Here is a 12,869-nt window from a genome sequence, read left to right as displayed (position 1 = left end):
AACTTTGATGGGTCAAATAGCATTTTAATCTCTAATGATTCTATTTTGAAGCAGTGTCAGATTTTACTTTGTTGTATCTTGTCACTATTAGTTGAAGCCACCTTCACTCACTGGAGATGACAACCAAAAGTGATGACGCATATAAAAAAAAGGAAATTTAACTCCAAACCTCTTCTGTATGTTGCATTAGCTTTACATATTTTTGCTGTTGCTGTGGGAGAGGATACATTCGTTTGATCTTTTACTGTCGATAGATTTTCACATTATATGATCGACAGAAGTTTCCAGACTTCCCTTAATTGCTTCGTTTCCAGTACAACTCTCTACGAGTGGCATTTTCTTACCTGTGTTCATCAGTTTCTTGCGGCTCAGTCACACTAGCAGTAGTAGGAAGAGCAGCAGCTGCTGGGCCAGACTCAGGGCCCAACCCTGATGGCTGCTGCTCATTGATATGAACTGCCTCAACAGGAGGGGGAGGTGGCTGCACAGTTGGGCATGTGTGCTTCCTGATCAGAGTGCCAGCTCTGCGAGGATTCAATTGAGGTTCAATAACCTTTACACCCAAGCTACAGAAAAAAGAGAGAGTCAACACAGACCATGCACGTTACAGCTAACAAAGTATTCCTAAGACAGGTACAGTCAAGCATCAGACAAGGGAAGCATGCACACCACAACCAAACTTGAACTTACAGATACAAGATAGTCATGATCCAAAGTTTCAAGTTAATTCATGCAGTTCAGACTGGATATTTTAACTTGAGCATGACGACTTCAAACACAGCACAGATGCAAGCAGATGGACAGATTTGTTAAAAGTTTAAATAAGCAACATTTACAGGTGGCTCACTTGAACTTTCCAGCAGAATGGCGTCAACAAGGCAAAAAAAGAGAAACTAAAAACTCAACTATTTCTCATTAAATAATGAAATATGTATGTCTCTCTAGGAGCATTTGCATGTTGGCTGCACATCATTTCCAAGGCAAATGCTCAAGCTTGCTGTTTTTCAGTGGAGCATGCACTATACTCTTAAGCACACTGCATTTACCCTTAACCATGTAGAGGAGTGGCATTTTGCAAATCATTTCAAAGTGGGGAATAGCTCAAATTATTATACCTTGATACCTTCCTCATGCTGCAGTAGGGGAGGTTTTATTTTCAGGAAAAGGGGTGTAAAAAGGACAGTTACTGACTATCGGCATCAAAACAATTGCAAAGAATCATTTGTCAATGAAATTCAGAGCCGAGCACAGCTCACCATTTTGAAACAAATCTCAAGTTTTATTCGTGTGCATTCAATAGCACCTTCATGACTACCTTGTACAAACAAAGTACAGTGATTGTACTCAAGGTTTTCCCACACCTGTTGCAACTTGAAGAGAATACCTTGTCCATAGTAGTACTCAGTATCAATAAAGTGCACCGATGGGAACCAACTTAATAAAAGGTTGTATACACCGCCAAAGTTGTGCAATCAGCACACAGGTTCCACCATGGCAAGCTGAAATTGCCAAGGTAAAATTGAGGACTGCAGATGCTGGAGATCAGAGCCAAAAAGTGTGGCGCTGGAAAAGCACAGCAGGTCAGGCAGCATCCGAGGAGCAGAAGAGTTGACGTTTTGGGTATAAACCCTTCATCAGGAAAGGCTTCCTGATGAAGGGCTTATGGCTGAAACGTCGACTGTCCTGCTCTTTGGATGCTGCCTGACTTGCTGTGCTTTTCCAGCACCACATGTCTTGAAGTTGCCAAGATACTTGTAACACATGGAATAATATTTAAATGAATCAAAGATGCCTATTTTATTGCATGCAAATTGTAAACAACACAAAAAAATACACATTTTTCTTTCCAATCTTTAATTTCATCATTTGATAATTTCCTATAAAATAGAACAATGTATTTTCTACACATCATAGGAAGACAAATATATTCAAAGAAGAATGAAGTAAAAATTCCTCTAGTACATCATTTTGCCATTTACTTATACAAGGTGAATAGAGACTTTGAATGAAACAGCTAAAGTTTAAGCAATGACAAATAAACATAGGAAGGAGATAAAACTATCATGGCACACAATGAGTAAGATCTTCCTGTTTCTGTACAACCTCTATAGATTCTGTTATGTAAATACAGCAAGTTGAATATATGAAAATAATTGAAAAGCATATAGGGACATATCACGACAACACAAACACAAAACAATAATAGCTCACATAACCCCTCTTTTACCATTTGATAAGATCATGATTAATCTTCCATTTCAACTCCACTTTCCCATTCAATTGTCACAGCCTTTTTATTCTTGGATTCTCTTAAATATCAAAAATCTAGTGATCTGAGTTTGAATATATTTAATGAGTATCCACAGACTCAGGTTTGAAATTCTGATAATTTACAGTCCTTTGAATAAAAGAAAACTCCCATCTTAGATCTTGCAGCAGAGTCTCAGGAGAAGTAGGTGACCATTTGGAACCAAGATCTCCACCTGGGGAAATAACCTCTTCACACCCCCTCTGCCAAGCCACATAGCAGTAAGATCCCCCAACAATATAGAGCACCATCATATCTAATTCCTCCTTCTAATCTCATTGCTAAAAGAATTTAATAAACCATTCTTCCATTCTCTCTCAGGATTTCTAAAATTCTTCCTTTATACACTACATTCCAAGACTATACACACTACGCCAGGTCCTGTAAACTTTAGGAAGACCTCCTTACTCTTATACTTCAACCCTCTTGCAATGAAGATGAACATATATTTGTTTTCCTAACTGCTTGTCATATCTGCATGTTAACTTCTTGTGTTGTGTGAAAGAATATTAGGAGTGGGTCAGAAGGTGAAGTTGAAACTCGTGATCAGCCATTATCATACTGAATTGCACAGTAGACATGACGGGCCATATATTTTATTCCTGCTCCTATTTCTTGTGTTGTGGTTTCTTGGATACACCTTTCCTATAGACTCCAACCACTACCCCTGGTTCACTCACTAAACCACCAATATCCCTTCATGATTTTGTGTTCTCAAATCCCTTCCACTTAATATTATATCATTAGCAAAATTGGAAACATTACACTTAACGTCTTCACCCAGGTCATTAATATGGATAGTAAATAGCTGAATCACAAACACTTAATTACTGCAAAATAAAATCTACGTAGTTCTTTCATGAAAGCCTTTTGAAAACTAAATATACCAAAACTACTGCTTTGCTTTTATCCACCCTAGTAGTTAATAATTTGTGAAAACATTATTATCCTTTCAGAAAGCTCTGGTGACTAGGCTGAATCACATTATGAATTTCTAAATGCCCTGCTACCACTTCCTTAACGGATCCCAGCATTTTCCTGACAAGCTGACTGACCTGTAATTCACCGTTTGCTCTCTCTAACCTTTCTTGAGTAGAGGGGTTATATTTGTTACCTTCCAATCCATTGGAACTGTTCCAGAAAAAGGAATGATAGAAAATTATAACTGCCTTGAGTAGAATTCCAGGATGTAAGCCATCAGGAGATTTGTTAGCTTTCAGTCCCATTAATTTCTATAGTGTTTTTCTTTATTAATAAAGAAGTTCCCCACTTTCAATAGGCCCTTGTTTCCCCTTTAGAAAAGGCAGATAGAAGATATTGTTCAACATCTCTGCCATTTCCTCATCACATGATAATCTCTCCCGTTTGTCTGTAAAGTACCAATGTTTAGTACCATCACATTCTTTTTTACATATTAAGAAAAGTTTTTACAATTTGTTTTAGAATTTCTCACTAGTTTACACTCATTCCATTTACTTTCTATATTAATTTTTCACCAGCCTTTCAAGTGTTCCAAAACTCACCCAAATCTGTCTTATTGCGATTCTTGGCAATATATTATAAGCCTCTTCTTTTAACCAAGTACAATCCATAACCTCTTTAATTAGCCAGGGGTGAATCATGTTTTTCATAGTTTGTTATTTCACAATGCAAAGTATACTGAAAATCATGAAACACATCTTTAAATGATCATCAATGTCTATCTACAATTTACAATTTAAAATACATTAGGCCGTTTGACCCTTCTAACCTATAACTGGATTTTTTTAAGTTCAACATTCTGTTTTCAGACTTCACTCAAACTCAATGTGAAATTCTATCATAATATTTGTACTCTTCCCCAGATAATCTTCCACAATGTGATTGCTATTAATCCTGCCTCATTATACAAGACAAGATCTGGTACATTTTCTAGGAAATTCCTGAATGCATCCCATGAACTCATCCTACAGTATACTCCACTCAATTTGATTTGGCAACACTATGCGATAAATAAATATACCCCTCTCATCCCAACCCCATGATTAGTACATTGCTTTCACTTCAGCCTTCACATATTTCTTGATTAAGACCCTGTAAGTTTTGCTATTGTTAAAACACCCATAAACTACTCCATCATGAGGCTGAAGCCTTCATATATGTGAACATACCTGTCTTTTTTAACCATATCTTCAACTGCGGCCACACTTACAGGCCTCTTCCTCTCCAATGTGCTACTATCATAGTCATTTCCAAACAAGGGCAGATTATTAAGGTGATTGGCAGGGGTCATTGGCGCAAACATGCCTGACACATTGAAATCCAAGTCTGTTAAAAACAACAATAAAAGATCAATATGATTCTTATCAAAAATCAGAATACTGCAAATGCTGAAAATCTGAAATAAAAACAGAAAATGCTGGAAAATTCTCAGCTGACCAGGCAGAAACCATACATATAGAGAAGCAGAGTCAACACCCCAAGTATGAAAACTATTAAAATGAGTTTACATGGATGTTTTTATTTCAGTAGAACTCTCCTGCAAAAGGATTTGAAACACAGCAGAACAGTCTCAATCAGTTCAAAAATATTATGTTCCAATTCTGGAAATACTGCCTCAAGACTTTATTCACTCACGCTTTCAAACGAATAAATAGGTTTCAATGTGAACTGAAACAAAAGGGCTTTCTTTTCAGAAATGAAAGAAATCAGCTAGGCCAATGGTTCTTAGCAGGCATTCCTCCAACTCAACCAGCTGAAATCAAGAACCTTCTTCAAGCCAGTCACCCAGCAGGGTTCTGTAGCAAAGCAAGCAATTATCATTCATCATTTGATTTACAGGAAGCCATGCTTAAGAACAAACCTCCTAAGTCCACAGTGAACTTTCAATGATCTAATTTCTTATTAAATAAACCACTCCAACTGTTTCCAAAGAACATAAAATAAACATATTCCATAATCCTTCAATAAATAAATCACCAAGCAATATTAAATTTTAAGTTTCTTTAAACAAAAGTAAGAACATATTGTTTGGGGGGGGGGGGGGGGGGGCAACGTATTAATAAGGATAAAAGATTGGTTAGCACACAGGAAGTAGGGATAGTTGGATCCTTTTCACTCTGACAAGCTGCAAGTCATGGAAAGTCAAAGGGATCAGTGTTATGGCCTCAACTATTTCCAATTTTAATCAATGACTTGAATGAAGAGACTGAATGTATGGTAGCTGAATTTGCCAATGACAGCAAGATAGGTGGGAAAGTAAGTTATCAAAAAAGGTAGACGTTTGCAAAGAGGTAAGGCAGGTTAAGGAAGTGGGTAAATATTTGGCAGTTGGAGCATAACATTGAAAAATATGATTTTGACCACTTTAGAAGGAATAGGAAAGCAGAATACTAGTTAAATGGAGATTGCAGAACTGAGTGATAGACGCAAGTGGATGTTCTCATACTTTAACCACAATTATTTTAATGCAGTGTTTAGTGAGGCAAATATAATGTTGGCATTTACTACAAAGGAAATATACTATTAAAAGTGAAGAGGTTTCTGCATTTATCTGGGACCTCTATAATGAAACCACATCAGAAGTGTTATGATTCCAGCTCACGTTTCTATTGGACAAGTCAGATCCTAATCCGAAATCTGGATTGATAGATTATGTTATTGCTTTCTTTGGTTTAGCAAGGGGGTTGCTCACCTAAACATAATAAACAGAAGCTTATTAAGCAAAAGAAGTGAAGAAAAACTAAAATAAAGCAAACTATTTCCATATAACAAATTTCAAATGTTGAACCACATGTCAAAACACATTCCCATTGATCCCAACAGTACTCGTACCAGAAAGAATTCTCTCCTGTCATATCTGTAGGGTTTAATTTAACTGTGGCTTCAATTTTTCCCATCTAGAGAATCTAATAACCTCTTCTTTCTCAGCTTCAAATAACCCTTTATGGGTTTTAACTTATTTCTTCATTGTTCTAAACAATGTTTCTTTGAATAGAGCAACTGTTCTACCTCCGCAAAACTTCCAAACTGAAACTCTAGGGCTTTCTTCAAGGTATAGGTACCTCCCCCGAGCCAAAAGAAAAACTTAATTCCAGAATATTATGTTTGAAGTCTACTGCACAACTGTTTACTTTGTTCAGTCATAACCCTCATCAAATGAAACAAAAACCCAATATTCTCCAAGAAACCCAATCCTTAAATCAGTATTTCATAAGAAATCACCTGACAACAGATGTACCTAGAAGTTAGTCATTAAATGCCATCAGATACACAGACCAAACACAATGCCACTGTTTCACAATCCAAACCCTAAGGTAAATGATGTTGAAATATATATCAATCAGATACCTGACATCCTTAGATTACTGTGCACAGTTTGATGTCCTTATTTGAACCAGATATAATTGTATTTGAAGTAGTTCAGAGAAGGTTCAATAGACTCATTCTTGGGATAGAGGGCCTAAGATACACAGAAAGGTTGAGCAGATCGGATCTACACTCATTGAAATTTAGAAGAATACGATGTGATCTTATTGAAACATACAATATCCTGGGTGTACTTGACAGGATGGTGACTGGAAAAATGTTTCTTCAGGAGAAAACTAGAACTAGAGGCCACTTTTCAAGAAGATATCTCCCTTTTAGGATGGAGATGAGAAATTTTTGTTCATTTGTACATGGGATTCTCTTCCTACAAGGACGTGGAGGCTGTGGCATTATACTGATTCAAGCCAAAGTCCAACAGATTTTTGATAGACAAACAAGTAGACGATAATAAGGGGCAAACATAAAAGTGGAGCTGGGACTTCAGTCGGATAAGCCATGATCGTAATGCATGATGGAACCAGTTTGAAGGGCCTAATGGCCTCCTTCTGCTTCCAAATCCTATATTTCTATAAACTAATGAATCAGTGTGAAGAAATGGTAGAATTACCTTTGCTGATAACTATATTGGCAAACAAATTAGTACGAAAACACAACATTAAGTACCTACCTTCTGGGAAGAACCAGTCCGCATGTTGGATTATCGGCTCAATGATTGTAACGACATGAACTGAGGTAGCTGCTGCCATGTCTGCAAGTGCTCTTGGAAGGACAAAAACAGATGCAATTTATAAATGTTCAAATTTGTACAATTTGTTCATGGTGGACATTGCAAAATTGTCAATTACATGAAAAGTGAACTGCAGCTTTTAAGACATGCATCATTCCTCAGAGGGCACAGAAATAAATAAAGTGAGATTTAGTAATCTTACCTAAATTTGTACTACAACCAGTTTATTTTTAAAATAAATTCAGAATTGCTCCTCCAGTCATTAAAATATCAACACAGCATGCTCAGCTGGACTATTAGCCCAATTGGAACAGCGTCTCTACGCTATCAACACAGAAGCACCAACATGACTAAAACAGCTTCAATAAAGCAAATGATCAGAAGCCAAATAGCTGCTCCTACATGAGGAACGAGGGCTGTGATCACGTGTCTGATTTGCAGTCACGTGTATATCGGCATACATGGGTTTTCACATCCCACCGATTACACAAGCTAGACTTGCCACTGCGCTCATTCTCCCAAACACTTAAATTTGGAAAACTATGGAAGCGTGTGAAAATACTCCATTGATATAAAACCTGTGTAGAATACGTTAGTACAGGTAAAAGGGGCTGGGGAAGACTGCCAATATGTAAGTGTGAAAAAAATGGAATTAAATCCCTATTTGCCCTTGAGAAGCTTGTTCTGACAGTCTTTGTGAACTGCTTCATGTAGTACAGAATTTTGACCAAGTGACCGAGAAGGAATACTGAAACAATGAAATAATTTCAAGTCAGAATGATGCGAGTTGGATAGAACTTTCAATGATCATTTCCTAGGGCTAAGATGATTGATCGCTAACATGTCATATCTGACTTGTTCTTCTCAGAGGTATGGTTGCTGCTTTAGCAAATACACTTGAAGGAGATGTGGTGGGTTGCAGCAGAGCATCTTGCAAATGATGCACTGTGACAGTAGTGTGTATCGGGGTGGAGGAAATAAGGTTTAAGATGGCAGATGGGGGTTAATTTGCTCTGGATGGTTTAGCGCTTCAAGTACCATTGGAACTGCATTAATCCCGAAAAGAGATGATTTCATCATACTCTTGAACTGCACCTTATAGACATTTTATGGGATTTAGGATGAGTTACTTGTTGCAAAATTCCCAGCTTGTGCAATCATGCATTTGGCTTCTGGTCAATAGTAACCTCAGGAACGTTGCTGGTGTGATTCAATGAAAGCAATTCAATTAAATGTCAAGGAAGAGATGGTTAGACTTTTTCCTGATAGGATTGGTCATTGCTTGGCAAATGCATGGTACAAATGTTTCTTACTACTTATGAACCTAAATCTGAATGTTGTACAAGTCTTGCTGCAGGCTGATGCAGTCTGCTTCAGAAGCTGAGCACTTATGAATGGAATTGAACACTGTACAAACATCAAAGTGCATTTAGACTTGTAGCTTTGAGGGTAGGAGCTGTTAAGGTGAATGGGCCTCAGATATTGCCTTGCCTTGGTTGCCCTGCAACCATTTCCTAGGCTAAGATGATTGACCGCGAACAATTATGTTGGGATAGGATTGACTAATCCAGCTAGCGGAGATTGCCTGATTTCCACCAATTTTAACTTTGCTGAGACACCTTGCTGCTACATTCTAAATAGTGCTGTCTTGGAACCATCCTCTTCTCAACGCTGGAATTCAGTTCATTTTTCCAGGTTGCAAGAGGATCTAGGGCTGACCTTATCCTGGCATAGCCCAATTGAGTTTCAATGATCACCAATGAGTATGTTCCATTTGATGTTGATGACACCCTTACCGCTTGCCTGATAATTCAGAGTGCACTGAAGGAGCAGTATTTGCTAGATGGTATTAGTCCTGCTTTCTGAAAACATATTACCCTTGGCAATGTTCCACATCATTGTGTAAATGCCAAGTATTGTAGCTATTCCAGAACAGTTTGTCTGCCATGATTAATTCTGGAAGGTAAATCTTTCAGACTATAACTGGGATGCTGTCAGAGTCCGGAGTCTTTGCTACAATCAGTACCCTCAGCCATCTCTTGATTTCTCATTCAGTGAAAAAAATGCAGGCCTCAGGAAAAAGCTGAGTCATAGCAAGTCAAGAGCATAAAATCAGCACTGTTGGCTGAAGATAGTTTGAAATGTTTCAACTCTGTGTCTTCTGCACTGATAAGTTGGACTCAGCCATCACGGAGGTTATGGATACTCATATAACCACCTCCTCCCAATGGTATTTAATTGTCTACCACTCTCCAAAACCAGATATGGCTCAACTGAAGAGTTTTGATCCAACTGTTCGGTTGTGGGATCATTTTGCCCTGCCTTAACACCAATTAATTTTCAGTGACCTTGATTATCAGCACAACTATCTAGATAGGATCGATAGGTTTTGTAACTTCTACAATCAAATACCCTCTAAGCTCTCACAGAAGATTAGCTACTTGGGTAAGGCATCAGAAAGCAATCAGTGTCGGGGAAACAGTATGCCAGCAAGAAGACAGTGTGTTGAGGAGAGAATTTTGGTATATGACAGAATGAAAAGCAAAATCGCATTTCATTGGAAAGCATAAAGTAACTGCAGCAAAAATAAATTTAAACACGTAATCCCTTCAATATGATTATTTACTGCATAGTATTCATTCACTGTATGCTGTACTTTAAAATTGTAAAAATTGATCATACATTCATGGTGTGGAGAGACAATATAGTTAAAGAACATATAGTTTAAGTATAGATAGGAAGAAAGGGTATGTATTGAAATCAAATTTTAAAATAAAAACTATATACAATCCAGGATAACACTAAATAATCTAGTAACATAGTGAGGTCAATTATTATATATGTTAAGCTTGGTTCCATCAATATACCAACTCAATTTTGCTACAGCTGGATTCCTGTTGTCCCCTATACTTAACAGACTGTATTTTTTCATTAACCCGCATAAAAACATTATTACAAAAAGTATAGGTGGCTACTGCCTGACCATAATAAAAACAGCAAGCTCTTACCCTTCATTCTTAGCCCACAGTAGATTGGGCCCCAACACAATTGCAATGTTGCTAGGAGTCATTTTGTTGACATCACTGTGTTGCGCAAGCTTTGAGAGAAATTTTATAAGATACCTGTTAAGAGAAGACAACAATTTAGCTTCACCTCTGAAAACATCTCCATTTAATATGAATCCTCAACTCGATAAACACTGATTTGTCACATAAAAGAACACAGGATCTGGAGCATAAGTAGGCCATTACATCCTTCATATCTACTCCATCATTCATTATGATCATGGCTGATTTCGTTGAAGTCCCAACTCCACTTTCCTGTTCACCAGACCGAAAAAGACACATGTATGTGAAGATGAATGGAAGGTAAATAGTGGTAGGCAATTTGGTAGCTAACATAACAGACAGCTGTTTCTGTGGCGATAGACATGATTCTAGGCTAGTATATTACCTCTCAAGTAAAGGCCATGGATGTTTCAAAGTGTCTGCAGGATGTTCTTTTTGGGGGAAGGGTAAAGAGCCAGAGGTCATTACCAACACTGGCACCGGCAGTGTAAGTAGGAGATGGATGAGATCATGGAAAGAGTCCTTATGACACTAGGCAAGAGACTGAAAAACAGTACCTCCATGGCTGTAATTTCAGGATTAATCAAGATTACAGTGTATTGGTGAGAATGGCAATAAGGAGAATGGGTAAATGAACACATGGCTGAGACAATGGTGCATGGGAAGACTTCAGATTTCTGGGACATTGAGATGGATTCATGGGCATGTAGAAGGAAAAAACATTACAGTTGAGCAGGATGGGAATGATATTCTCATAGGGTGATTTGCTACTTCTGTTGGGGATAGTGTGAAGCTAAGAGAGAATTCTGATAGAATTAAAATACAGCTGGCTGGAGGAAGCCGAAAAGCTGTTGTTAAGTGAAAATTTAAAACAGCACAACTAAACCCCAGAACAAATCAGGAATCACAGAACAGTATTAAAAAGTTAGAATCAAAAGCACTGTATCTAAATGTATTCAGCATTTGCAAGATCAGTTTGAGACACTCTTGCAGAGCAACATGAGGAACCAACTAGTGCACAGGCTATTTGAGGTTTAATTTTATGCAATGAGAAAGGGCTAATTAATAATCTTGTCATTAGACCTTGAGAACACTGACTACAATACGATAGAATTTTCCATTAAGTTTGAAAAAGATATAGTTCAATCTCAAAGCAGGGTCTCACACGTAAACAAGATCAATTAAAAAGTCATGGTGGCAGATTGGAAAAAATACATCAGTAAGTTCGAAAGTGAATAAGTAACAATGAGTACTTAAAGAATTTATACTTAGTTTTCAAAAGCAACGTACATTCCTTTCATGGCAAAAATATCCAACAGGAAAAGGGAGTATTCCATTGTTAACAGGGAAGCTAAAGATAGCAGCGGATCAAAGGAGGCAGCTGACAGAACTGACAAAAAAAAATTTGTAATGCCTGATTGGGGAAATATTTTAAGAGGTCAGCAGGAAAGGACTAAGAGATTGATAGGAGAATAGAATATGGCTGTCCAAGTGTAATAACAAAAGCAGATTGTAAGAGCTTCTATTGCTACGTATAAAGGAAGAGTTAAACAAATGATAAATGTGGGTCTAATATAGGCAAAGACAAGAGGATTTATAATGGGAATGAGATATGGTAGTGAACTAAACAAGCACTTGTGTCTTATCTACACAAATGAAGACACAAGAAGTTGCCATGAAATAAGTAAGGTCCAAGTGTCTCAACATTCTCTGTAATGGAGAGAAATTAATAGTACAAGACTGGAGTACTGCTGAGAAAAAAAGGTGACGTTTTTCAAAGCTTTTCATCTTACACATATTTGGATAATTCCCATAAATACTAATAAAAGAGGAAGACCAACCCCATTCTCATCTAAGCATGTCAAATCAGTTGGATAACAGCAGAGGCTCAGCATTCACATCCTCTGGGTACCCACATCTGTCTCAACAGTAACCACACTTTTATATTACTGATCAAATCAATACACCATATTGCAAGAGATGTGACTGTCTCCTGACAACAAAATATCGAGTTAACATTGCCCCATCCCTTACATGTTGCAGAATGGGCAGCTTGGTCTCCAGATTTCTGAGTCAAAGTTGCTCGAGCTGCAAATGCTTATTGCAGATGTTTCCCAGATCACACCAGCATCCAATGGTGTTCACATGCTACATCCATGACAGATGCCAGTTTTAATGGGTTTTAATTAATTACTTAATTATATTATTATTTTCATTTATCATATGTTGACTAGTTTTATGTACAAGCTAGTTTGCTGTTATATTCTATTGTGTTTGTTTTAAATTTTTTCTACTTGTTCTTAAAAAATCTGACCAATCTTTTGACCTGACTACATTCTGCGTATTTGTAGTGTTGCTCCATTTCATACTCTCTTTAACTTCCTCACTTCTTAACTTCCAATGATGGATCCTTTTCAAAGAATCTTTCCTGACTCTGCCATCACATTTCTGCTTTGCT

At 37.4% G+C, this 12,869-nt stretch overlaps 1 protein-coding gene across 7 annotated transcripts in view; it reads right to left on the bottom strand.

Annotated features, from left to right (window-relative positions):
• Window positions 1-12,869, bottom strand: part of arhgap17a (Rho GTPase activating protein 17a) — a 131,126-nt gene that overhangs the window by 23,931 nt on the left and 94,326 nt on the right. For 5 of the 7 annotated variants that reach the window (XM_072559152.1, XM_072559153.1, XM_072559149.1 and 2 more), the window contains 5 exons: window positions 10,352-10,465; window positions 7,284-7,375; window positions 4,459-4,615; window positions 1,116-1,133; window positions 345-566 (listed from right to left, as the gene is read on the bottom strand). In XM_072559152.1, the coding sequence (XP_072415253.1) occupies window positions 345-566; window positions 1,116-1,133; window positions 4,459-4,615; window positions 7,284-7,375; window positions 10,352-10,465 (603 nt within the window). The remainder of the gene's footprint in view (window positions 1-344; window positions 567-1,115; window positions 1,134-4,458; window positions 4,616-7,283; window positions 7,376-10,351; window positions 10,466-12,869) is intronic. The other 2 variants (XM_072559151.1, XM_072559155.1) reach the window with 2 other exon arrangements.

Source organism: Chiloscyllium punctatum, chromosome 40 (genome assembly GCF_047496795.1).
Source record: "Chiloscyllium punctatum isolate Juve2018m chromosome 40, sChiPun1.3, whole genome shotgun sequence".
NCBI classification, from domain to species: domain Eukaryota; kingdom Metazoa; phylum Chordata; class Chondrichthyes; order Orectolobiformes; family Hemiscylliidae; genus Chiloscyllium; species Chiloscyllium punctatum.
Note: the sequence above shows the minus strand (reverse complement) of the source record. Positions and strands in the feature narration are given on the sequence as shown.